Source organism: Idiotropiscis lumnitzeri, chromosome 3, assembly GCF_059441095.1.
Source record: "Idiotropiscis lumnitzeri isolate Australia: NSW breed Sydney's pygmy pipehorse chromosome 3, RoL_Ilum_1.0, whole genome shotgun sequence".
In the NCBI taxonomy this organism is placed as follows: domain Eukaryota; kingdom Metazoa; phylum Chordata; class Actinopteri; order Syngnathiformes; family Syngnathidae; genus Idiotropiscis; species Idiotropiscis lumnitzeri.
This window is the reverse complement of record NC_142393.1, coordinates 7,642,557-7,669,547: the sequence shown is the minus strand read 5'-3', so window position 1 is coordinate 7,669,547 and position 26,991 is coordinate 7,642,557. Positions and strand designations below refer to the sequence as shown.

At 40.9% G+C, this 26,991-nt stretch overlaps 1 protein-coding gene and 1 pseudogene across 7 annotated transcripts in view; one reads left to right on the top strand and one right to left on the bottom strand.

Moving 5' to 3' along the window:
- LOC148339709 (cyclin-dependent kinase 17-like) overlaps positions 1-23,213 on the top strand; it is a 40,460-nt gene extending 17,247 nt beyond the window's left edge. For 4 of the 6 annotated variants that reach the window (XM_088292326.1, XM_088292321.1, XM_088292322.1 and 1 more), the window contains 15 exons: positions 2,319-2,452; positions 8,323-8,448; positions 12,578-12,634; positions 12,706-12,820; positions 12,908-13,002; positions 13,087-13,149; positions 13,216-13,339; positions 14,535-14,655; positions 16,529-16,626; positions 16,736-16,841; positions 18,098-18,140; positions 18,228-18,318; positions 18,593-18,670; positions 19,308-19,429; positions 20,536-23,213. In XM_088292326.1, the coding sequence (XP_088148452.1) occupies positions 2,319-2,452; positions 8,323-8,448; positions 12,578-12,634; positions 12,706-12,820; positions 12,908-13,002; positions 13,087-13,149; positions 13,216-13,339; positions 14,535-14,655; positions 16,529-16,626; positions 16,736-16,841; positions 18,098-18,140; positions 18,228-18,318; positions 18,593-18,670; positions 19,308-19,411 (1,355 nt within the window). In that variant the 3' untranslated portion in view covers positions 19,412-19,429; positions 20,536-23,213. The remainder of the gene's footprint in view (positions 1-2,318; positions 2,453-8,322; positions 8,449-12,577; positions 12,635-12,705; positions 12,821-12,907; positions 13,003-13,086; positions 13,150-13,215; positions 13,340-14,534; positions 14,656-16,528; positions 16,627-16,735; positions 16,842-18,097; positions 18,141-18,227; positions 18,319-18,592; positions 18,671-19,307; positions 19,430-20,535) is intronic. The other 2 variants (XM_088292327.1, XM_088292324.1) reach the window with 1 other exon arrangement.
- A 102-nt stretch (positions 23,214-23,315) lies between these two features.
- Positions 23,316-26,508, bottom strand: LOC148339708 (parapinopsin-like; annotated as a pseudogene). Its single transcript, XR_015842630.1, has 4 exons — positions 25,771-26,508; positions 25,037-25,127; positions 24,852-24,963; positions 23,316-24,776 (listed from the first exon to the last, which is right to left on the bottom strand). The product of XR_015842630.1 is annotated as a parapinopsin-like (transcript).
- Positions 26,509-26,991: the final 483 nt, after the last annotated feature.

The window sequence follows — 26,991 nt, the reverse complement described above, 5'->3', positions numbered from 1 at the left end:
ATGATTTGAATGTGGGGACGGGACCAGAAATCCAAAAACTCTTTCAAGTGATTTTTAAAGTGAATTTCACCCTTAGAAAATGTTGCGGCTTTACTTGCCGGGACCATGCTAGCTAGCATCCGCTTTCAACGTGGAGCTAATGTTGTTGTTTGACATAAAGATGGTTTCATAAGAAGCCCGTACACATATGTCCGTAGCGGGATGTCAACAACCCACAGCAAGCCATCCAGGCCCCACACGGGCCGCCAGCAGGTTCTTCTGACATTTACTGTCTGCTATGGGAATTGCAAGCGACTGAGGCTGTTAGCTAGAATGACATGCTTGAGCTCTCATCGTGTTTTGGGACACAAGTGTTGGAATGTTCCTTTCACGTTAGATGGCTTATATCATGACCCACATTGCGTGACTATTTACACAAATACAAACCAACACTTCTGGATACGTGACAAAGGCCCATAAAGTCATGTTATTACTAAGTATGCGCTGCTTGCCCTTTCAGTGACTCGTGTGTGTCATTGGTTAGCTATCCAGGATAAATGTCAGGTGGCAGTTAACTTGAGTTTAATGTTTCACCGCAGAGGTGGTGTGAGCTAATGCTTGATATCAATACTGGCTGCTCAGCTTTCTGAAGAAATTCAATTCTGTAAGCCGCATATCCTCTTTCATGCTTTTAGTCCATGGGAAGAAGAATGCTGTACATCGATTGCAAACAATAATTGCTAGCCATGACAGAATTTACAGAGCGTTTTCGACAGAAGATTTGCTTCATTTGTAGCCACTGGTAGAAGAACACGAGTTTGGGAAAAAGTGGAGAAATGGTGCTTTAATTAAGAAAAAAAATGTACTAAAGTTTACTCATGAAATACTTTTCAAGAGCTAAATGTTAACACCATGAAATATTATTCCTAGAAAATGGACAGTAATGACAAAAATAAATGGAAATTAAAGAATGAAACATTTCTTGCTTCGTGTCAGAGGGAAAATGAAGCTTCATGAAGCACTTGTGATATTTTTTACTCCTCTAGATGGTGCTCTTGGATTAAATCTCAGTGTTAGTGCTATGGAAATGTATTTAACTGTTTTTTTTTACTCTAGCGGAGTCAAACATTATCACGCAGGCCTTCATGTTTGGTACTTCTATTCCTGACATGACCACATGCATGAAATAAGCAAAAAGCCCCTCAGATGCCATCCCACACCACAGCTGACCCGAACGAATCGCTTGAGCTGTCTCGCCCTCAATCTGTCGTATGGCTGATGTGTTGCAGATGTGATTTTCTTTTCTCCATCCCTTTACGTCGCCTCTGACATCATCCTCCCTCCCATTGCCTCTTTGTCGCTCTAGTCCACAGATGCCAAACTCATTTTAGTTCACCCCAATTTGATCTCCAGTGGGCCGGACCAGTATAATATTATATTATATTTTTTTTAAGTTGTAATAAATAAAAAATGTTTTGGTTGAAAAATCATTAAAATTTGGAAAATAGTCACATTTATTATGTTGTTATAAATCATATGAGCGATTTGAAAATGTAGTAATGTGAGAACTTTTCAGAAAGAGTATGCAGTTGTTTATATAAAAATAAAAGTTGTGCATTGGGAAAACACACACACACACACACACACACACACACGCCAACGCCCGCACACACACAGTATGCATCACAATGCAAAGGTTTCTCCTGAAACTTGATATCTTTTAGCTGCATCCGGTATCACCGTATCAGGCATTAAATGCTGACTAACAGCCAATTTCAGATTCATTTAATTGTGTCATCTAGTGGATAAATGTAGTTAATTTTTATTGACAATTTTGCAGTTCATGTGTTCTCTGTGAGCGTAAATGTTTGGCTTTCCAGCAGCCAATGCCGCCTCCTGCAGCGCAAACAGACATGCACACATACACATCTGCATGTTATTACACTTCTCATCAACTGTAGAGCTTTGGACGTCACAAATTTTCAAGAGAGAAGCCCTTTCCCTACACACACACACACATATTTACTAATACACTCCATTCTGGAGGAGGCAGCCCTGCTTGCTGCAGTGTGATTCATTAATCAGATGGATTGAGGGAGGGGGGGGGGTTGTGTTGGGTGTGTGTGGTGCAGAGCTGAGAAAGCTCCCGTTGCATTCAGGGTAATATCGATCTCTGATCTCCTCATCTTACCAACGGAAATGTATACTCACTTGGCTAGCGCCCAATACATTGACCGCGACATTACTCCATTTTCCGACAACCCGACTGCTCAAAAAACTTAAGCTAGGATGACAATTTGCCTTGAGTTGTGCAAATTTTCACATATTGCCTGTTGCAGGTATCGTCCATGAGAATGTGAAGATGGGCTCAGATGGCGAGAGCGACCAGGCTTCCGGAACGTCTTCAGATGAGGTCCAGAGTCCTGTAAGAGTCCGTATGAGGAACAACCACCATCGACGCATCTCTAATGAGGTACAGGAAGTCCAGCGCTATAAACGATGAGTGCACCTGGCACATGACCGGGTTCAGTAAAATGCCTTATGTGGTGCAATGGAACTGCTTGCATTGAGTTAATGATTTCAGGACACTGTCTCGGTTTCTGTGAGAAGTTGTAAAATACAGCAACTAGAAGTATTGCACGTGCTTTGACGTGACTTGGCCAAACGGCAAAGCGTTTACACACAGCCGTTTTCATCTCATGCAGCTGGTTGTGTTGATTTAAAAAAATATATGTTTTGTGATTTAGGGGGTAAAAACTATGCATTCTAATAAGTTATTTGAGTTTTGAATTTTTGTAAATATTTGTATAAATTCTAAGAATAAAAATTGTATTTATTTAATTATTTAATCTTTAATTAATTTAATTGATATATTTTATATATATATAATAAAAATATATATATAAAAGAAATATATATATATATATATATATATAATTTAATATAATAGAAAACTATTATATTATATATAATTATATATAAATTATTTGTTATATTGCACTGGAGAGGGGAGCTCGCTAGTCTCGTTGTACACCGAGTACGACTAAGACATTCTGATTCTGATTCTGAATAATATACTGCAGTCATTACATACCTCTCAGATGATTTTTTTTAAGACAATGTCAATTTCTTTAAAGGGAAGTTCCATTGACGCTAACGTTGACACAAACTCCGACTGGTTGTATTTCTGACATAGCTACACTAAAGATGTGTGAACTCTCAAGTATCAAATCATTTGGACGTCATAAGCAATGAGAATACAATTATTTCCAATGGCGAGTTTATAATCAGTCCTTTTAGTGACTCCTACAGTACCATGGGGAGAGCAGAGAGGGACGCGGCCATATTCCCATCAAAAATAGCCATTTTCATCACTTATTTCCTAATTTCTCCAAAATTAATAGATGAAAAAGGAAACTAACTAATTTCAGTTTCCTGATTAAAAAATAAATAAACTGAGCTTGTTCGTGAAAAATGAGCCATGTTGGACGTTATCCTCCTTTAAGGAAAACTTCCATTGATTTCGTGGTGGGTTTCCCTCTTCACGCTGGATTACATCTTGGTTGTGGGATGGACTTGTTTCACTACCCAACAGATGTGCACCCCCGCTGCGTTCGTACATAAAACAGACTATTTAATGACTGTCTGCACCAAAACCCACATTGCCATCAAACCCCAAGTGGAATCACAAAGTACCGTAGATAAGCGCCATCTGCCATCCTGCCCACCACTGACGCCCTGTACGGTTAACTTTATTGTGATTGTGCAACATACACATGCGATGAAAGAAGAGAATATTTACAACTGCAATTTAAAAGGGGCACAATGTAAACCTAGGTATCAATTCGAATAAAAATGAGCATATTTTCAGATGGTCCGGTGGTTAAAGTATGCATGGTACAAATGTTATGACGAGTATGTGAAAACGTCGAGCCTGTGCACGTGGAGCAAGATACGAACAGTGTGCACTAGCTTATGCTTATTAAGTATGCAGAAATTTATGTACGGTAAGAATAAAATGAGTGATGGTAAGCCCGCCCCCGTCACAGTCGAGAGGTTCGGTGTTGAGTATGCATATTATACTTGTGCTTGCCTGAGTTTTTAATTATATTTTTTAATCAGAGATGCATGTAAACTTTGCTGATTATTTATTTATTTGTGTGCTGATTCTAAAATCGCCTTTGAATTTTCTCCAAAATAGTGATAATATGTAATATAGGTTGGAATGTTTATGTTAATTTAGCAAAATTCAATTACACACACAGACGCACACACACATGTGCATAAAATTAAAATAACAAATTTTATACATTTTGTTCATTCCAAAAGAATTTGATTTGGGTTTGTTTAAACTTTCACCAGTTTTTTGTTTTGTACCCCAAAAAAAAAAAAATAATAATAATCATGATTTCAATTGTTCTCAAAATAATCATGATTAATATATTTTTTTCATGTTTTTCTCACACGTCATAGCTTTAAATTACAATGCATGATAGAATCCGTATTGCGCAAGCTTTCATGCTGTAGGTCAAACTCAGAAACATCATTTGCTTGAAAAAAAAATTAAGGCATTTTTTGACTTAGCGTCAAAAATACATTTAGGAAAACATATCATCATGCATCAAACATCTCGGTGGTGTTTCCCCATTGCCTAGACAAAGTTGTTTGGATAGATTTGTATGAAATGTATTCATTAAGATGAGGAATCAAGATTTCGGTGTTAACAATGGGGTCAAAGCTCAACCCCTGATTGAAGAGATGTCACGTATGTATTTTTAAATACAGCTTTGTTCTTGGATCCAATTAGGGTTAGTACTGAGTAAACGATGCCATGCTTTAGGCACACACACACACACACACACGCACACTCTGACAACATAATGTTATTCATGCTGAGTCATCTCTGCTGTATATGAGAGTGTACCTGTTAGCTGCAGAAATGATTATGCGCCTTGCTTTGCCAGCTCTCTGTTTGCGCTCATGTCGCGTGGCCAGACCGTGCGTCTCGGTACGTCTGTGAAAAGAAGCTGGAGAGTGATGAGCACAGCAGTATTGTGGGAAATGCCTCTGGACACACACATGCTGCTGCTGCCTCTGCCTGCTGTGAACAGTGGAAAAGACTAATTTAGACCATGTTTACCAGAGTGAGCGAGAGGAGGAGGGGTGCCGAGTGACAGGGAGCTTGGGGCAGGAAATAATTCAGGAAATATGATTATTGAACTAACACTTAGGAGAAAAGGCAAATCGCCGCATAAGGAGAACCGGAGGACAAGATGGCAACGAGAGATGAAGAAAAACAATGTCCCTTCTCACTTAGCTCCCTTCCATTCCCCCTTCCCCCAATGTGCCTTCCTCCTCTCAGGAATCTGTCCATTCCTCGCTTCCCTCCTCCTTCTCGCTCCCTCCCTTGCCTCCTCTTTTTGTCCTGCCCCCCCCCCCCCCCTTCACTCTCTCGCTGAGCATGTGGATGGCACAGCGGTCTCGCTCGCTGCGTGCGTGCAGTCATGTGGCAGCAGCGGGATGTGCAAGGGGCAACGCGCGCGTGTGTGAGTGCATTATAGAAAAAGACACGTTTAAGGAGGACAATGAGGGAGCTACTGGAGCTGTTCTGCATTGTGAGTACGGGCGCACGCACTCATCGCGTGGGGATCTTTATTCGCTCAATAGGAGTAGTAAAAAGGGGGGCATGAGCGTTGTTCTTTGTGAGCCTGTGTCTATTTTGTTCTCTTATTGCACAATGTGTGGCCTTATTCGCTGCGATTCAAAGCACTATGTGCATCCAAAGGGTATTTCCAGGGATGCTTATATCACAGTCACGTGCTTGTTGGGTTTACGCTCGGTGTTTTGATGCTTTTAAACTGTGTGAATCACTCAGGTCAAAGCCTGTCAGCGAATGTGTTTAAGGCTCGTTTGTTCCTTCTGTGTTCGGATTTAGTCTGCAGAACATTGCCTGATGTTGTCGCAGCAATGGAGGATATTTGCTAAGGGTGTGTGGTGGTTATACTCTGCTTGTAATTATGCTAGCTAGTAAGAGAAAGCTACACACCCTTTGCTTTTTTCATCTTCCTGCACACACACACCCACGCAGTCCAGCTAATGTTCACATTTAAACACACATATAATAACCACATTTTGAATACACGCACACAAACACCCCGAGGCTGCTGGGACGATGCCAGCCAGCCAACCCTGCTGCCATGGAAACAACGTGTGATCAGCGTCTAACCACTTCACACATCCTACATGTATGTCACATACGAGTTGTATATTGTGGCAAACTGGCTGCATACAGAACGCCTTTGAGAATGATATATTTTTTTCAAGTAAATGTGCTTATTTGGTTGAAATATTCACTCTAGATGACGTGTTGCGCTGTATAAGTAGAGTAGAGGCAAACACTACGAAATGAAACCTTTCATGTCGGAGCCGTCTCACTTCAGAAAGCGATCACAGTTTCGAAACCGATTTGAACACAGAAGCCCGCTTCTCTTTCATAGAAGAGAAAAGTGACGGTGAGAGGAAACCCACAAAGAGACCAAACAGATGTGTTCCAGATGAGGACTGGAACTTCGTCACTCCGCCAAATGCGCAGTTGGAAAATTAGTCTTTTATTGTGACACTTAAATGCATGAATTTATTTTTTTTACGGCCATTCATAAAAGAGGATGATACCTGTGGCTTTCATTTGATTGAGCTGCCGCAAGTCGACCGACAAGTGAGGATGTACACTGGATCTATTTTTCCTAGAAATTTGAGATAATAAAATAGATGAAAGGGAGCTGAAATTGTAGAAAGCCTTCAACAACCAGAATGCACTTGGGCCCGGAGCCTTCCAAGGCCGCTTTGAGGCCTCTCTACGCTCAGCTGTCGCTTTCACTTCGCTGGCTTTCATGACAACATTAGCGAGCAGTACGGCGCCCCAGCCAAATGCGTGCTTGCGAACAATGCCAACATACAATGTGTGTTGATGTGAATAATCACCAGCGTGACATCATTTGGAGGCAACATGGAGAACAGTTGTACACTATAGACTGTATTCAAATGGTTATGTTTTCACGGAGGACTGCATTTTTTAAATTTTATAAATGTCATCATTGTGCTTTGAGATACAAGTACAAGTATTTCGAGATACGGGCCGTTTTGTTTAGCTATGACTTGCCAGCGCAGATCTGAGAGACAAGTACTCGATTCCATGTTGTATATTTTAAACAACCATGTAGCTTTGCCGTGTTGAGATCTGTTTAGCTCAATGCTAACAAACAATTCCAATCACCATAGAGAGGCTAACACCTGCCATAGGTGTTGCCCTTTAAATAAGAGACATTTGAACACAAACGGTGGAGCAACACCACATGTAAAGAGAGTATAACAATATGCACAGGCATATATTCTTATATATAATTATAATAATATAATTTTTTATTTATATAATTATTGTATTATTAGTATTTTTATATAATTTTTTAAATAATAATAACAAACTTCTATAATATATTCTATTCTAGTATTTGTGGGGTTTTTTTCCCTCCTCTAGATGGTGTGAACAGTTCGGAACTGGTTGAAGCATAAGTCGTTCACGGCTCACGTAACGTTTACAAGCTGATCCGTGATTAGTCGATACCTTTCCTCTCAACACTTGTGACGCCATTTTTAGTAGTGTTTTTAAAGGTGTTAATTGCGCATGAAAAATAATGAACTTATCAAATTCATTATAGACAAGATAATAACTTTTTACTGCTGAAAAATTATTAATGTATCCCTTTAAGGTTAAAAGGGAAATATAGGCTCATCTATTTTGGGTTCATATTTTTATGTCTGTCTCCAGAGTGCCTCGCCAGTCATGAACCGCACGGCTTGTCACAGATTTAATGATGTCAATATTTTTTTTGTACACACTTTACAATCATTTTGTTTGTATTTTTATTTTTTGGAGGGGCGGGTGCAAGCCTGCAACTGATTAATGGCTTTTCCATTCATTTCATGGTGGAAAATCATTTGAGATGAATTTGTTTTCACTCACAAGCGTGTCCGAAGAACAAATTAAACTATTTTGGAATAACTTCCCCTCATACCAACGTTAAGCGTATCATTCTTGTTGTTCATTCTTTTCCAACTACATTACATCTTATTTATTTTCACAGCTGCTGTTTTACGGCAGCTTTAACCCTGACAAACCACAAAGCTACAAGTCACAAAACGACTTTTAAAGTTCTTCAATAATTGTCAAGATGTTTTCTAATGAGTACTCAATAAGACTGAAAAGACGCTAAATGTCCTACATTTGATTGTTGTTCGTCCCTCTCACAAAATCCTGTCTGTCTCGTGTTCTTTCTTGTGTTCCAGGACATAAACAAACGTCTGTCTCTCCCAGCTGATATCAGGCTACCGGAGGGCTACTTAGAGAAGTTTGCCATGAACAGCCCGCCCTTTGACAAGCCCATGAGCCGCAGGCTACGCCGCGCTTCATTGGTCAGTAGCGAGCGTGCGTGTGTCCGTGTATGTGTGTGTGCTTGCATCTGCACGTCGGCGTGCTAAACAGCTGCATATTATTTGGGTCTGCTGTGCATGTCTGCTCAGGCGCATCCATGACCAAATGTTGATTTTTCTTTTCTTTTTTTTTTTTTTTCTTCACCCTTATGCTCTTTGTACACTAAAATGATGAACACACTTCAAATACATGAATCTGCACTCTGCCTTCTGAGTTATGGCTTACAGTTAACAATGGCTCAGTAGCGGATGAATGAGTGTTACGTATCCAGGCCAAGAGCATTATGGGTAAGAATGAGAAGAAAGTGGGATGGGGAGGGGAGATGTTTGCTTTACAGATACAGCGAGGTGGAGGATGGGGAGAAATTGGAAAATATTCATGAATATGCAGAGTATCCCTTTATGCCTCATTGTGCCGCGACTGAATTAATGCTGCTCTTTCACTCGCTCTTTTTTTTTTTTTCTCGCTGTTGGAGACACAATCCCCTCCTTCCATTCATTCACATGTGAACAGAATCACCTCGCTGCTCATCATCCTGATTTACATTTTACATAACACATTTTATCAACAGCCTTGATACTCTCTGACAAAGTAGAAAGGTTCGGCGCTCCATCATCTATTATTGTCGAGCGAGGCCAGTGGCCTGCCGCCGGCTCCCTGCTTGAAGCGCTTTAATGACGCAGCTATTTTGCTGGAGATGAAAGGAAAGGATCTTTAAAGCGAGCTTTGTAAGGAAGACGGGAGGTTTACTGCGGATGAGAAGAAGGTGGCACGCTGACGCGCCCGTGAGACGTTTAACAACGTCAAAGACGTGCGTTCTTGAACGACTTTGACTTATTTCAGGCTGCTGTTTATACGTGATGTAACCGGGGGATCAATTATTCAGCAGATGTGTCCCATCCCGGCTTGGATTAAACACGAGGACACCTTCAACAGAGGAAAAAGAACAAGGGCGGTAGAGGCAAAGATGCAAGGAGAGATGAAAGCAGACTTCATTAAAGGGGGAGTTTGCGGTGTTAAAAATGCTCGCAAGATTTAAATCTAGGCACCTCGCTAATCCCGCCATTGGTGGCATGACTTAATATCACACTAAATGTGCCTGGTTTTGAAGTTTGTGCACTCAATTAAAAATCAAAAAGAGGTGATAAATTTAATTATCAGGTAGAAATTCTGAATTCCCTTCACCGATGAAAAGCACTTCCTTTGATCATCAATTTTTATGTTGTTGCATAGCAAATAATTGACATGCCAGATTTGTTGTTTTTCTCAGCCATGGCGGTTTCTTGAAAATCTAATTAAAGGTGCAAGATGGGGCAAGAGAGGGCTGATTTGTTTTTATTAACGTATCTCTGTCAGCTAAGAGCTTCAACAAATATGGCAAAATATATTTTTTATTTATTTATTTATTTTTATTAACTCATTCAATACCATTGACGGCTAAATACGTCAAAGATCCATTTTTTTACTGGGCTGGTTGTGAATGAGTTAATGATAAACTTTCTCTATGGGAAAAAAGCTGATTTCAAACGTTTTTTTCTGAAAGTCATTCATGTTTAATTTATGTTCTTTTGCCATGACAATTACATCTAAGTCCCGCCCCCCTAAAAAAAAAAAAAGCAAGGTACAAAGTAACGAAGAAAATGCGGAATAAACTCAAGATAAAACAAAAACATAACACGACTCGATCAACATAACAGCAACAATGAATTGACATTGACGACAAGAAGGCAGGGAAGTAAATATAAGAAATCTGACAAGACAACGAGGCACACCTGTACAAGACACGGGTAGGTGGAGGGAACTGATGGGTTGACGAGAACAAGTGGAAATGCAAACCAAACGAGAAGACAAGACATGAAAATGTGACAAAACAAACAAAACAAAATCTTATCAAAACAAACTCAACAAAAGTTTATTTGTAGAGGCGGAATTTTTTTTATTTTTTTTTTTATACAGCTTTTACAAACCACATTATAAACGAGTTAGTATGCTTGCCCAGTCACATTTGTGATCAGTAACTGTAAGCCCAGAAATGGCAAGCACACAAACGGTAATGGCCCATGGACTTTTGAGTGTGCTTGTTCTTTGTTGCCGAAACCACCAGCAAGTGTCAGGTGTCACGTAACATATGTGCCCGTTTGAAACCGTAATCAGATCTTTCTTTGCTGTAATTCAAGCAAAGGTGGTTGCTATCAGATTTCTTCAATGCTTGTTGCCTTTCATAATCAATTATTCATAACAGTCCAGTGGAGAATGTGGGCGGCACTGGTCGAGGGAGGAAAGTGGGGTTTTTTTGTTGTTTTTTTGCTTAGTTTTTTTTAACGTCGCAGATAACATCTCTTATTATTATAGCCACCCTTCCTAGGTGAGCAACAGCGGACAGAAATGGCCAAGCCACGTTGGCAATAATGTACTGCATGTGTTTGGCTTCTACCTGTACATCCACATGTGGAGTTGTCCTATCGATGGGTATTTCATCCCACTTACGGAACGGCCCATCCATCTTTGGCCATTTTTATGAAATGAGGATGTGAAATTTTGCAAAAACAGACGGACTAATCAAGGCCACAAGTGGGTTTTTGTCCGCGCCCTTATTTGACCCTAACCGGGTCAAGTACCGCATGTATGAAATTCAAATAGTTGCACTTGGAGCGGAATGAAATCTTGTCGTCCTGCTGCATGTACTGGTCCTTTAAGTGAGAGTTCAACTTATGCGCAAAGTAAGTGATATGCGCGCCCGTGTGAAGAAGCAATTGAGAGCCAAAATAAGCATCTTAAATTACATTTAATTTGAGCAAAGGGATGAAGTGCAATAAATGCAGCCAACTCGTAAATGCGACGCCAGTCCAAGCTCATCTGTGAATCTGCCTTGTGTGACAATAAGATTCTGAGAAACATTCCGGTATGCTCCGTAACTATAGCTGTGTTGTTTGTGGGGGTAAAAAGGACTGGTGAAATGCAAGGACAGAAGCGCTTTAAAGGGCTGCAGGATGGATTGGGACGCTGGAAATGATAAAAACTCGCCTGAAACGGCCTTGACAGGGACTGACAGACAGATGAGGGGAATTGACAGTGAGTGGGATAAACACTGCCAGGCTTGTGTGTATCACAGCATGACATAGCTGCAGCCGTCTATTATTCATTACTTCTAAACCGGAGGACATACATTATACTGACACGTCTCTATTATCTTCATTTGGGTGTAATGAATTCATCCGATCTTGATAAATACTATGCATTCCCGTTGCGCCTGGATGCTCCTCTCTCTGAACAGTTTTCATGACATATGTTTACAGTTTGAAAATTAAATTGCGTTTTAGCACAATATTATCACAAATGCAATTTATCATTCATCCTTTGAATGCAATCATTTGCAACTTGCCATTTAGCGCATCTCAGGTGGGGAGGTGTTCTTTGTTGGGAGGAACGATACAGTGATGCCTCGAGATACACGTCAACGAATGGTCATTAATTCATTCCAGCACCCCCCCCCCCGCCAAAAAAAACCCCAACTATTATTATTTTTTTTTTAGTAAAATTAGTATTTAAGAAAAAAACCTTTGTTTAAAAATGACTTGTGTAGTCTTTGACAAATATTTAAATTGATTTGATGATAGGAAATATTTTCCACTAGGTGTGACAATTGTGCAAGAAAATAAGAATTCAAGAAGTTGTTCACACCACTTTTAATAGACCACATGATGCACAATGCCACAAACACGCACAAATGCATTGTGTTGTGTTACATCTGCCAGCTCTGACTTGTTTTGTTATAATTACTTATTTCCAAACATAAGCTTGATGTAAGGTGCCGCAAAAAGCTAAAACGTCGACGGGTGGATTAGACGCATGTTCCAGGTCAGTTTGCTTAGAATATTTGAATTGCCGGGCAACCGACAGTGCCCCATTGACTGCTTGTATTTGTGTCTTGAAATGTGTCAGCTTATGTTCAGGTGAGAGGCCAGTAACACTCTGAGAATGTTGGCGAAACCACGCTGAGGCTTCAGCACACTCACGTATTACACAAGCGGCACATCTATGGAGCGATGCGGCTGTAGTGATCACGTTCAGATTACATTTATTCAATTCCCTAAATGTCGTCTCTTTCAGTCTGAAATTGGCTTTGGGAAACTTGAGACCTACATCAAACTGGACAAATTAGGGGAGGTGAGTTGAGAATTTTGGTTCCCCAATAATTCCTTCTTGATATTCAGCACACTTTTGCATATTTTCCCCAGGGAACATATGCTACGGTTTTTAAGGGGCGAAGCAAGTTAACAGACAACTTAGTGGCTCTGAAAGAGATCCGATTGGAGCACGAAGAGGGTGCTCCTTGCACAGCCATCAGAGAAGGTTTGACACCACCGCCAGCAGCTTTGCTTTTTCTGCTGAGTTTGTTATCTGGGTTTGACTGACGCTCTCTTTGTCTCCTCCTTCCAGTGTCTCTACTGAAAGACTTGAAGCACGCCAATATTGTCACTCTCCATGACATTATTCACACTGACAAGTGCCTGACACTCGTGTTTGAGTATCTGGTGTGTGTGTGTGTGTGCTGCACATGTAGCGTTGTACGAGTGTGTTTTGCAAATCTAAATGTCAACACTGAATTGTCTCATCAGGAAAAAGATCTCAAGCAGTACATGGACGACTGTGGGAGCATAATGAGTGTTTACAATGTCAAGGTATGTCATTTGCTTGGTCAGCACTGGGTCGGAATTCAGCTGCTGAATCGGTTATCTCCCTTCCAGATCTTCTTATTCCAGCTGTTGAGAGGCCTCGCTTACTGCCATCGAAGGAAGGTTCTGCACAGGGACCTTAAACCACAGAACCTGCTCATCAATGAGAAAGGAGAGCTGAAACTTGCCGATTTTGGTACAGTCCTACCTTTACTCGAATGACGATGTTCAAATTCCTTGACTGTGACTTTGATATACTCTTTACAGTAAACCCTCGCTATTCACTCAGCATAGCGGGTAACCCCAAGTAATTGATGCCTCCTAGAAATGTTTAAAATTGCCCTTTTTGAAAGTTTAAACTCTAAATATACCACACAAAACATAAACTATCATCGCAAACCGCAAATGCTTACTGTACTCAAGTTTTTATTTGCTTTTTTTTTTAAAATGTGAATTATTGTTCAGCTGAAATCTACGCCATTGAAACCAAGCCATGTAGTAGTGAAAAGAAACAGTTCACTCAGTTCTGCCTTCTGGTGGTGATACTACAAGTGACATACCGATTATCGGCCGTAGCGATTATCTGGGCGGATATTTGGCATTTTGTCGTTTATCTGCATCGACCTTTTTTTTTATTCAAAGTAAAAGCTATTTTATTTTGGCTCGCTACAGCACACTTCTCTTTCTCTCTGCTGTGCTCGTGGCCCTGCCTGCAGAGGCAGATTGGGCCAACCACAGATTGGTTACTTGTGCAGCCAATCAGCAGTGAGCAGCCTGTTTGCTTTTAACCTCAAGTCACACGCACTACGGTAGAGGTCCCGCGAGCAGAAGAAGATAAATCGGCAGATTTTGCTGAAATTTTAAGAAAAAAAAACATGTTGTTAATCACTAGTAGTGTAACAAACATGCAGTTGAAGGAACTTAAACTAAGTCAAGTGTTGGAGTTTTTATTTTTTCCAAACTTTTGACACCATTTTGCCCCGTTTTTTTCTAGAAATCAATATCGGCGTCAAATATCGGTCATCGGCCTCCGCGACCGTCTATTTCTAGATACTACATTGTGACATGTTCTCCAATACTCCCAATAAAAATCGATCCCTTTTCTATACCATTCGACCAGTTCAGGATCACAGGGACACTCAATCCCAACTGACTGACTGAGGCGGCGAACACCATGGAATGATCCCATCCATGACAAGACTGACGCATGGAGTCAACCATTCCCGTTCATGTCTCCTAGCATTTTAGAGTGGTTGATTTGCCTAACATGCATGATTTGCACATCTGTTGACCGTGCGTTAGAATTACGAATGAAATGAAACATTTCTCGTGTGGAGTCAAGTTAGTCAATATTTCCATTATTCTGTGCTACTTTTGCCTCTTTAATTAAGGTCTGGCCCGGGCCAAGTCTGTCCCCACAAAGACCTACTCAAATGAAGTAGTGACATTGTGGTACCGACCTCCAGATGTGCTTCTAGGCTCCACTGAGTACTCGACGCCCATAGACATGTGGTGAGCAAACACGCTGAGGCTGTTCTTCATATTAATGTCAATCTTACGTTTATGGCATGAAAATGAAATGTAAATCGCCGCTGGAAACGATGATTATGCTTGCTTTCTTATTTTGCTGCTGAAACGAAGGGCGGCAGAGGTTACACTGGACTTGACATTTTGGTACCTGGATAAATTGGCGCCATCGTCATTATCTCTAAAATGTTGTGGCTATTAAGCACCACTCACATCCTGCCAATAACACCAAAAGTTACAAGAGTGTCACTAAATATGAACAACCAAAATGTCAAACGCACAATTAATCTGTTTTGGAAAAAAAATGGGCGGTGTGCCTGGTAAAAGCAGGAAAAAAAAAAAAAAAAAGAGGTAGTAAGCAAGTCCAAAAGTCACAGGTGGAGGAAATTCTTACTTTTGTTATGCGATAGAAGACAACGGGAGCCAAGCCGGAGGTGGCGTAGTTAAAGATGTTGCGATTCTCTTTAGGACTGACTTGATTAATTTGAAATGAGCTCATCGGAGGGTGAGTCAGGATAAGTTTGGATGGTTCGGACACATTCAGAGGGGTGGTAGGAAGTAGCAGAAGGATGAAGTGGAAGGAGCTGCCAGAAAAGGCCGATAGATGCAGTGAGGGAACAGTTGGAAAAAGAAGCATCATCAAGTCCTCTTCGGCAATGCCTGGAAGAAGAGAGGAATAAAAACAAATCGTTGGCTGGTTAACGGAGACCGGAGGAGTGATCCTTTCTGCATCTGGCAAAAATGTCAGTCCTTATGTTGTCAGTGTACCAGTTAGGTTCAGCGGCGTTCAGTCAAATCAACACAAATGCATTCATGTCAACTGGAAGAGGTAGCACTCAAATGAACTCATTTACTACCATTGACGGATAAAGACGTCAAAGATCCTTTTTTTTTTTTTTAACTCGGCTCGTAGTGAATGAGTTAAACAAAATATACAAACAGCGCCTTGGAGACATCAACAATACTCTTTATCGCACTACGTCTAAAATGTACTGTAATTTGGGGATTCTGAGTCGCACTTTTTTTTATAGTTGAGTTGGTTCTGCCACTGATGCTCAAGCCAACCAATCGCAGGGCACACAGAGACGAACAACCATCCGCGCTCACACTCGTACCTAGGGGTAATTTAGAGTGTCCAATCAACCTACCATGCGTGATTTTGGAATTTGGGAGGAAACCCACGCAGGCACGGTGAGCCGGAATCAAACCCACGGTCTACACTGTGAGGCAAACGTCCGAACCAGTTGGGCACCGTGCCGCCAAGTGGGACTTATGTATATTCTAATTCAAGCTCGGACTAGCTTCCATTTGCACTCAGTCACGGCTCCGGTTGGATTAGAAACTTCCGCTGCTAATTACAGAAAAATGTTTCTGCTGTTAAAGTGGCTTACCCAAACTAGAATCCCACGTCATATTGTGGCCAAAGATAGAATCCTGTAAATAGTAAGTCCTTATTGTGGCAAAATAGCGATACGTCACACAGTGTTTGACTCATTTTCCCTTTTTGTCTTCTTCCACTTTCTTTTGGCAGTTGGCAACTAATATTGGTGCATTACCGCCACCTCCAATCATAGCATATTTCAGCCGCGTGCTTCTTGAGCACATGATTTATACTCTGCGATGTTTTTTCTTTTTCTTTTTCATGATGCATTTTTTTGACTGCCGTGACTTATAATCAGAAAATTTCCACTTTTATGTGAAAATGTTTCATCGCAGTCATCTAAATCATTTGCGTGGCTTTCTCCCCAATTATGTAACGTTGCCGTGTTGCGTTATGAGTGATAATCAATCGATGGACACTCTACTCTAAAATCTTTTCATTATCAACGTATTTGCTTTTGTGTATGTCACCATGCAGGGGTGTGGGCTGCATCTTCTATGAAATGATCACAGGCAGGCCTCTCTTTCCCGGATCCACTGTAGAGGACGAACTTCACCTCATATTCCGCATCCTCGGTGAGTCTATGCACGGGACTTCCCAATGCCGGAAATTCTTCATTTTGTCATCTTTGATAAAACTGTTGACCTGCAACCGGTTAATAAACTAAACTCTCCACTTGCCCAGGCACCCCCACCGAAGAGACCTGGCCTGGCATCAGCACCAGCGAAGAGTTTAAGACGTATAATTTTCCCAAATACAAAGCGGAACCGCTGGTGAACCACGCTCCCAGGTATGTGTGCGTACACAAGTCGAGGAATCACAACCTGAATCCGCAGTTTAAGAACATCACAACATGCAATACTGTAGTATCACTACAAAATAAAATACACACTCCGCAGTATCCTCAACCCAGGGATGCATTTGACCCGTTACGCACGCTAGGATTTTTCTTTTCTTAATATCTTAACTAGTACTGTCAAGTGATGAATTTTTTTAACTAATTAATCACAAAAATTAATCGCGATTAATCCCATTTTTCAACGACTATTTTTTGCGAAGCTTATAACAGATATTTACTTGAATAATATCTTGGAATTGATGCAAAATCACCAAATATGAAATATATTTAATTCAAAGACTGTTCTAATAGCTTTCTTGGATTCTTGAATACGATCTTAATGTAGACATCTTTGCAGACATTTATTTTCGAGACATTTCTCAAAAGCAACCACAAGCGCCACACTCCAGCAGTGTTGGTTTGCAAGGCCCAGTGGCAACTTAAACACGGTGTTTTGTTCTGAGACGTGCTAAAGACAGCTAATATGGCACAATATTTGCAAAGTATGCAAATATTTTTTTAAGTAAATCAAACTGAGTTAACTGAGTTAAAATATTTAACTGAGTTAAATTTTGGGGGGATTAATCACCTGAGTTAAATCTTTAATTTTAACAGATGGTTTGTCTGATAGAGACCCCACATAAAAGCAAGAAAATCAGCCATGGAACAGTTTCAAGTCATGTTCTGTGTTGTGATCTCATCTCAACACAGAACACCACACACAAAGATTCTGTTCCACCAGCGATCTTGAGACATGTCCTCTGATGCAGGAATCTCGTATGATGATGATCTCACAAAAAAAAAAGAATTCACTACTGGATATGTTGCGCTGATGTTTGCCAAGTGTTTCTGAATGGACTCAATGCAGCAAGGTTGTAAAATGATGTCATCAAGATTTTGGAAAATATTTCGAGGGAAAATTTAAATTTTATACCATGACAGATTATCCTAATGTGTGTACCTTAGAGTAATAAGTGACGATACCTTATGCTTTTTTTGAATTGAGATTGTCACAGAGGTATTTAACAATATTATCATGATTGTTGAATGTTTTATTTCAGAACTGCATTGTCGTGCAATATGAGCGGATCAAAATTAGAAATGAATTTATTTGGGGAATTCTAATTGGAAACAACTCGAAGCGTGATCTCATCGAAATAATAATCAGATTGTGACCTCAATGACCCTCCTCCTTTCTTGCCATGCAGGATAGACAACGATGGTCATGACTTGCTCTCAGTGCTTTTGCAGGTAATCCAGCTCCGATCCGGGCAAGTGATTAAGGTTCCGAAAAATACATGACCCTTAAACCTCTCATCTGTCTTTGTGTGATTCCAGTTTGAGGCAAAAAAGCGGGTGTCGGCCGAGGATGCTCTCCGACACGCGTATTTCAGAACTCTTGGCGAGCAGGTTCAAACGCTGGCTGACAGTGAGTCGACTACGTCTAACATGTAGTGAAGGACAAATGAAGCTTCACGAAGCACTTGGGATCATTTTTGACTCCTCTAGATGGCGCTGTTTGTTTCAAGAAAATCTTCTAAATTTACATTGCACTAGCCTTTATTTTTTTTAAGCCATGAGCATCTAGTCGAGAAAAAAAAAAATCACAAGTGGTTCACGAAGCTTCATTTTCCCACCACTGCACAAATATTGCTCAAACTTGCACACGTGGCACCATCTCACTTCCTGTCTTTTGTTTTCAGCTGCATCAATCTTCTCCATAAAAGGCATTCAGCTCCAGAAAGACCCCGGGAAGAGATCCTCCGTCTACCCGGAGTCGAGTAAGTCTCTTGAGATGGAAAACTAGAAGAGAAAGACAAACAAGTGAGGATATCGTAGTGGGAATAAAACAAGGACAGGCCTCCTCTTTCCATTTTTTTTTCTTTCTCTTCCTCTTTGCTTTACGTTGTCTCTCATGCTGCTGTGTGGTCATACTTCCCGAGCACGATGTCCTAGTCTTACGTCACGTTCATTTTTTGCTTATCTATGATATGTATGACATGACTGAGATGTTGCACTTTTGTTCGAAGTGAAAGGAAAGAGTCGGATAAGAAGCTGACGAGCTCCTCTTGTCGGCCTTTAAAAATGTATTCTAAGAATGATGGCCGCTTTTAATATTAAGTTTAGTTTAAGTTTTTAAATTTGCAGTTATGATTTTCACGCTACATAAAGAACAACCCTGAGAATGCACACACCCAAACCAAAAAATTCAATGAGTGTGTGTGTGTGTGTGTGTGTGTGTGTGTGTGTTTGTCTCTTTCTTTCTCGCGGTCTTGTGCTTAAAAAGAGTCCCCTTTCTTTGTCTCTCCACCCATTCACTCTTCTATCGCAATGTTCATCTTTTCCTAAATATTTTCTGTCTTCCTTGTGCTCCCTACTCCACATACTTCTTTATGCCCGACTCCTCACCCTAAAAAGCGATGGCCCATAAGCTAGGCTCCGCGCCCTCGCAGTACTTCCAGAGAGAAGCAGCCAATCCCAGGCCTCAGAGTCACAATCTCTCCTCCACTTCCACTGGCTGAGTGGCCGCTACCATTCTGGTAAATACGGTCTCTTTCACACTGTCTTTTTCATGTTTATTTTTTCTTCATTTGACTGTCACTTTGCCCCCTTTTTCGTCTTTTGTTGTGATGCCACATTCTGAATGTGCCGATCAGATAGAATAATCTCTCATCCTCCCTCGCCGGAGACTCTAATGCACTCCTTACGATTGTCTTGTCTTTCCCGTTTGGCTCCAGCTTTTCCCCACATTTCACGTCCTGCACCCACATTTCAACTTTCGCTTAGCCCATCTTCCTCTTTTTTTCTTCGAGAAGCCTTTCTGTCAGGATTGAAAGGAACAATAATGTACTGGTAAAAAAAAAAAAAAAAGGAAACTGAAGGGGTGACTTTTGATTCTTTGTATTTGTAGTCCTCTTTAGGTTTCTCCAGTGAGAGATGTAGTCTTTTTGTAGAGCCTGTAGGTAAGGGCTTGAACTGGTGTGCCTTTTTGATTAGTAGCATGGTTATAGTGTGGGTTTTGTTGCAGTGTTTGACTTGATACTGGTGAGTATATTCACATGGGCCTGTATTGTATTTAACAACTATTAAAACAACTTATATTTTTTAATATATATATATATATATAAATATATATATATATATTTATATATAGTTATTATTATTATTTATTTATTTATTTTTTTACTTTTTTTTTTTTTTTTAGACAATTTTGGCAACATCATGACGTCAGCAATTGCTTTGCTCCAATATTTATTTTCATGTGAATTGTTAAATGTTCGCATCATTATTATTCCCCAACATGGAAATCTATTTATTTTCCAAAGCTGATCAGCTGTCAACCTTTAGCACCATTTAAGATGAAGCTGTCTCCTGAACAGACAAATTTGCTTGTGGGCCTCAAATCCCAAAAATTTAACCAATCCACCGCGCCCACCGCCCGAACCCCCCCCCCTCCCCAAAAAATAAAAAATAAATCCTCCCAAGTCAAAATTGTGCAGATAACCTTCATATGCAACGGGGGCAGTTCAATGCTGTGGGAATAAAATGTGCTCGATCACAATGTCCAGTACGAGTATTTCCCATGATGTTCTTGGTGTAAAGCCTGCATGTTTGCCCAACATGTTTGTCTGTGTCTGTCTCTCAGCTCAGGGGAAGGGCAGACGGCAGAGTGTGTTGTTCTAGTGCTGTCGGCTGGCCCCAGAAGTGAGGAGGTCCACGACCAGTGGAGCAGTCCTTTCAGACACAAACATTCTGCGACCACACCACGCGCACTGAAGGAGCGACACATTCTCACTCAAAGAAGAAAATGATTCACCTGTCCACATCGAAACATGAACAGATCTGGGACTGAAGAATTCACACGCGACAGACAAAACAGAATAATGCTCTCCCCTGAAGACAGAAAAAGTACTCTTCGAATTGTGTGCGACCACAAAAGAGGAAAGAGGGAGAGCTTGTGATTCTCCTTGCTGCTATTACCGCTGTTCTCCAGATGAGGGCAGTGTTTGATATGGGCCGCAACAGAGCTTGAACTGTGAAGAAGGCGCAGGAGTGACAGTGGGCCCCATTAAAAAAAAAAAATTTAAAAAGAACTTCCTTACTACTATTAAGTCTCTTCCCACTCATCTGGACTGTTGCTGTACATAAACAAGACTGAGCTGTTCTCTTTTTCTCATGAAATGCCTCAGCCTCAATCCAAACAAAAAAATTGCACCTCACCTTGGCCCTTTATTATAAGATCCGAAACACACCAACACACACACTTACACATTCACGCACACCCCAGCTTCATTCTCTACCCCTAAGCCTCTTACTTTTGTGCGCACACAAACACTACCGCTTTTGTTTCACTTGAAAATCCGATGTGTGTATCAGCGGAGTTTACACAGATGAACGTTAGCACCTTACTGTCCGCTAGAGGTCAGGGACACTTTCAGTACTGTACTTTACCTCATCTGTCAGAGTTGGGTTATAAGTACGCCTCAGAGAAGAGTGATGATTACTCTAAATGATAAACCAAAAAAAAAAAAAAAAAATTGAAAATAGTAGGTCACTATACAATCTTGGACCCTGTAAAGTAGCGAAAGCAAAATGAAGCTTCACGAAGCACTTGTGATATTTTATTACGACTCTTGGTTTAAAGATGAAGGCTCTTGGAATGGAAATTTATGACGTTTCCTCTGTATCTTTAAATCATCAATGCCATAGAGGAGATTGAAAATGATCAGTGCTTCACGAAGCTTCGTTTGTCCGTCACTACTGTAAAGCTCCAGTCAACAACTTGTAATGACGAGTTAAAGAAAGTAAAGAGAGTGTACAAGTCCTCACCTGCTTATCCTTAGATGCCCCCTTTGCCTTGACTCACAACTTGTTGTGCGTGATATTTACAGGCGTTGTCGTTGAACTGTTCTTTGCACCTAATTTTACCTCTGGATCACATTTTGATGATTCAACAGCCCCCTTTCCTCTCCAAGACCAGCTCCATGTGCAGTGTCTATTTTTACACTTGATTTTATTCCTATTTGTACATAAGATCTTACTTTGTACTTCTCAGAAGCAATGGTGTTTCCAACAAATGGTATTTCTCAGTCTTTGCTGTGCTCCCGCTGTTATAGTTGGCGACTGGCTGGGAACGTGTTGCACATTCCTCGAGCTCAGGACTTACTTGCTTGTGTCGTTTTGTGGGTGCTGCAAGGTGGCGGCTGAACTTCGGTGAATCCCCCCCCTCCTTAGAGCAGAATATGTTGCCCTGAAATCCCCCTCGCAAGGCTTTATTATGAAGTATCTTTCCGCATTGATTCTTTGTGTTCCCCGTTCTGTTATTTTGAGACTACCTAGTGTACGTATAGTCGAAACCACCTTGAAGCATGCTCGTGTATTCCGCACGCCCATGTTTTTCAGATGGTACGTGAAATTGCTGGAAAAAGAAATGTCACCGGATGAGTCCTAATAATTTGCATGGCATGTGAGCTAATAATCATCACACCAAGCATCGCATTGACCCCCCCCGACCGATATAATCGAAAATAAGATTCAACAACAATGTGATGCGGTGCTTCGGGACCAAATGATGAACTTGAGTGCGTGCAAGTGTAGTAAAAGTCCGTAGAAGCAGATCACCAGGTTGTTAGCGGGACTTGAAGCACTCTGACACAATGTTGTTGTGTATCTCAAGCTGCCGGAAACCTCCAAGCACACAACCGTTTTCACACACCAGTCAAACTTATGTGTCAAAATGTACTGTATCGCTGAGATGGATTTTGGCTATCGATTGGAGTGGCGCCGTTTTCTTGGCGCTGACCTCGGGTTAGTTCGGTCTGACCCGATCCCTGGTCTGCGCCAAGTCAGGACTACTCCGCGATCTAGTGTGTGGCAGTATGTAGCATGTACATAGATGATCGCTCACTTTGTATATATGGAAAAGTGTATAGGTTTGATACAGCTGTTCACATTCTGCCCTTTTTGTGTTTCTTTCTTGAAAGTGATAGCAATATTTCTGTAATCAATAAAAAGCCAAGCTAGGGTGTAATAGGGTGACAGTGATTCTTTTGAGGGGTGACTGTGAATGATTAAACTGTGAGACTTGACAAAGAAAGCGAGAAGGAGGTTGTTGATTTTGCTGTTTAACATGCAAACGTGTTTAAAAAAAAAAAGGTTGGCACTTGGAAAAGGGTGGCAAAATACACCGAGTTTAGTTTGGGGTGTTTTTCCGGTGAAAGCAATAATGGTAATCAGGTGATGAAGGTCTGGTTGTGCAGAGTGGTTCCTCAAGGAGAAAAAGAGACGTGTACACCCAGTTGAAAATAAAAGTTGTGTTATTAACTTGTGTTGTTGGATGTTTTGACGCAGAAAATATCCGACACTTAAAGTATTGTGAATTATTTTCTACATCAACATTGGATAATGAGCACCAAACACACAGAATACATATAATTTATTGTGGGTAAAACATTTTGTATGGTGAGCAAATTAGCGTCATGGTAAATTGAAAAAGAAACGTACAGCTCCAATTTCCAGGAAAGACAACATCAACATTAGAAAATTCACAGTGACAGTGGACTGAATTAAACAGGTTTCTTTTTTTTTTTTTACATGCAGGATTCACATAGTCTGACTAGGAAGTCTTAAAAGTCTGGTTTTAATTATTTTTAATTTTTTTATATGATGCATATTTAATGTTTATATAAAAAGTCTACTCTCCCTTGGTCTTAAAAAATGAGACCAAGATCAACCACTTCAAACTTTTTTCTACCATTGATTTAACCGAAAAACTGTACTGCACCTTTGGTGAGTTCTGGTAAAAAAATATTGATATAATTTGGTTGCACAAGTTTGCACACCCCCGTGAAACTGCGATGTGGCTGTATTCATTTAAAGCAGTGCTTCTCAAATAGTGGGGTGGGCCCCTCTTGCGTGGCATGGTGCGATGCTGCGGGGGGGCGCGCGTGACTCTGGGGAACATGCACTTTTTCGGACTTACGGCAATAAAGTGTAATTGCACATCCACTCCGGTCGTTGGCAGTGGCGCTCTCCTTGCTCATTGTGCGCAGTGAAGGTATAGGTTTGTTTTGCAACAAAAATGCTATTTATGATTGAGTGGGAAATGGGGTAGGGGCGCGAATCGTTTTCCTTTTGCTAGGGAGGGGTGCGTAACAGAAAATAATTGAGAAGCACTGATTTAAACAGGAGTCAGCACACACCTGCCAACATTTAAAGTGCCATTCGTTAATCCATAATAAATTTCATATCGTACGATTTTCCTGACTTGATTTTCTTTTTTTTTTTTTTTTTGCTTTCGATCACAAGCTATGCTACTTCCAACTGTCCATAATTCCTTCCACTTTGTCTAAGGCCCCAGTTCTAGCTTTCAAATAGCCCGTTGAGCACTGTTGCATTTGCGTCAAATATACTTTTGTAATTATAGCCAAAAAGTTCAGCCTTGGTTTCATCGGCCCATTAAATGTTTCGATTTTGTTATGATCCTTTGAGAGGATTTATCTTTTTTTTTTTTTTTATCTCCCCCCCAAAGAATTTTAACTGCAGGATTTTACTCTGCAGCCAGTTTGCATTGGCCAACATTAAACGTAATTCACCATGAAGCATCGTAGTTGCACATAACTGCAAATAACAACAACAATAAAGATTGTTCAAATAATCCCGCTCTTGGAGTGAAAATCAAATTGATACGCTGTTATTTTACATTTTACAAGCTCTAACGGGGAGTGCTGTCCTCAAGAACCATCTAGTAAATGTATAATTCCTTTCATAGATCCATTTTTTTTTTTCGTGAGCAGAAGCGACTGTTGTCTCGACCTCAGATATGTTTGCTTCTGAGCCCCAGGGGTTCCATCCACACAGGACCAAAGGAACAGCATCTGTTCGGAACTGGAAAAAAAAGACAATAACATGCGGTCAATATTAATTTCATATTCTGGTCAATTTGATTTCTGATGCCTTTACCTGTCTGTTCATGAAAACGTACAACAGCTCAAAACTCCCCCAACCGAACAAGGGTGGAGTGTTCCACACAAAGGACCACACCCAAGACAGCACCACGCCGGCGATCGCATGCCTGAGAAAGAAATCAGTCACGCTTGAGCCCTCAGCTGATTTTTTTTTTTTTTTTAAAGAATAACGACGCTTACCTGGTTTGGAAGAGGGCCGCACCCATCGGATAGCACACCACTATGTAGCGCTCCACAGATATGACTCCGATCGTACACAGACTTGCTATACCTGTGAGAAGGAGGAATGAAATCACACAAATTTGACCCCCCATGACCCTTGTGAGGAGAAGCGGAACACATAATGGATGGATGGATAATAATCAGAGCTGGGCACTTGACCCTTTTTTGCCAGTCAGTCCCCCGCCCTCTGGCCTCGACCCTCTGGCCTTATTCATAAAAATTGTCGATAGGGTTATAAAACGACGTTATGGTTCCTGGCTCTGGTTTTAAAAACACAGTTGGTGTTCCCAGCGAGGGTTTTAAAGCGGAGTTCTCAATTAAAGTTTTAAAGCCAAATTAGGGTTCCCGCTGCTGTGTTGAGAGGCATGGACGTGAACGTATGATTTCCTGGCTAAATCATTAGCAACTGTAACACAGTTGAGACTGCGCTAAGAATGCTTTTGAGTACCGGATTTTGTTAAATAAAGCGCTTGAAAGTGCACTCGTGGCTGTTTCTACCCTCACCTGCGATGGATAAGATTTGTTTCTGTTCAATTTCCAAATAAAGTTTACTTTAATTTAGACAAGCAAGTTAAGTAACTGTTCACTGTCGTACTGTATTGTAAAAAAATAATAATCTACAATCTACTAAATCCGCAATAGGTGAACTCCTGACACAGACACACACACGACAGTCCAGTGGAAAAACTCACCAAAAAAGGCCACAGTAAAGCCTTCTCAAATGCAGCCCAGTCGTCCAAGGCTGAAGTATCCCATGGCAGTGGTGATTGTGGTGGGCAGCCCTCCAAACACAGCACAGCCCAGGTCACATACAGCCAGGCTGACCAGAGCGTAGCTGAGAGGCTGCCTCAGCTGTTTGTGTCTCACCGTCACCACAATCACCAGGACGTTGAGAATGATCGCCAAAATAGAGAAGACACCCATGATAACGGCCAGTATGGTGTAACCAGCCCGAGAGAGGACTTCTGTGTCGGCTGCGCTGCCAGAGAAAGACGAGTTTCCACGAGGACCGGGATGCTCCATTTTGTAATTTTGGTGCTCAAGCAGAGGGCGTTTTAGCTGCTATGTTAAAATCATTGACATAAGCAGCCCAAAACTCTCTGACCAAATTCAAAATGTCCAAAGGTCAAAACGACAGCTATACTAAAAAATTGGTGTGGCAATCATCAGACTTCAAATTCGGTATCTTACTGTACTGATAAGCAAAGAAAGCCGAGCTAAAAGGTGACAGACTGCTTTTCTGTTGCAGTACAAAAGAGAACAGAAGAAGTGACTCTCTAAATGAGTCCACGGAAAGCAGATCCAGATCATGATATTTCGTTCCTTCCTACCAAATCCGCAGATCCGGATTGTGAGGACAATAATTCTGCCTAATATCCTTTAAGATGGCATTTTCCATGATTATGTGGGTGTGTGTGTGGGTGTGCGTGAGTGTGGGTGTGCGCGTGCAGGTGTGTGTGTGTATGTTTGCAGGGTCACATACAAAACATGGGTTTAAAGTAGTGTTTCCCAAACTTAACTGAGCCAAGACTCCCATTTTAGATTTCTCCCGAAGTTTCACTGCAAGCTACCTAACTAAAATGGCACAAAAGGTACAAATAGTTATCATCTCGATTTAATGACAAATTGTGTTACTGAGTGTGACACGGAGTCTGATGTTGAATGGATGGATATCAAATATTTATATCCAGATTGGCTGATATGGGAGAACGGAACATAGTTTTTTTTATGAGACATTTGGGGGCACAAAGCTTACAAAAATATAATACACTGACACAACATATACTTTGTATTAATGGTGAAGGCATTGTATTGCCCCAGCCTAAAGAACACCAGTTTATAGAAAAAAATACCCCCTCAACTCGAAAGTAGAAAAAAACTCAATGCAGAGAAGGTGCATTTTTCCCCATCAT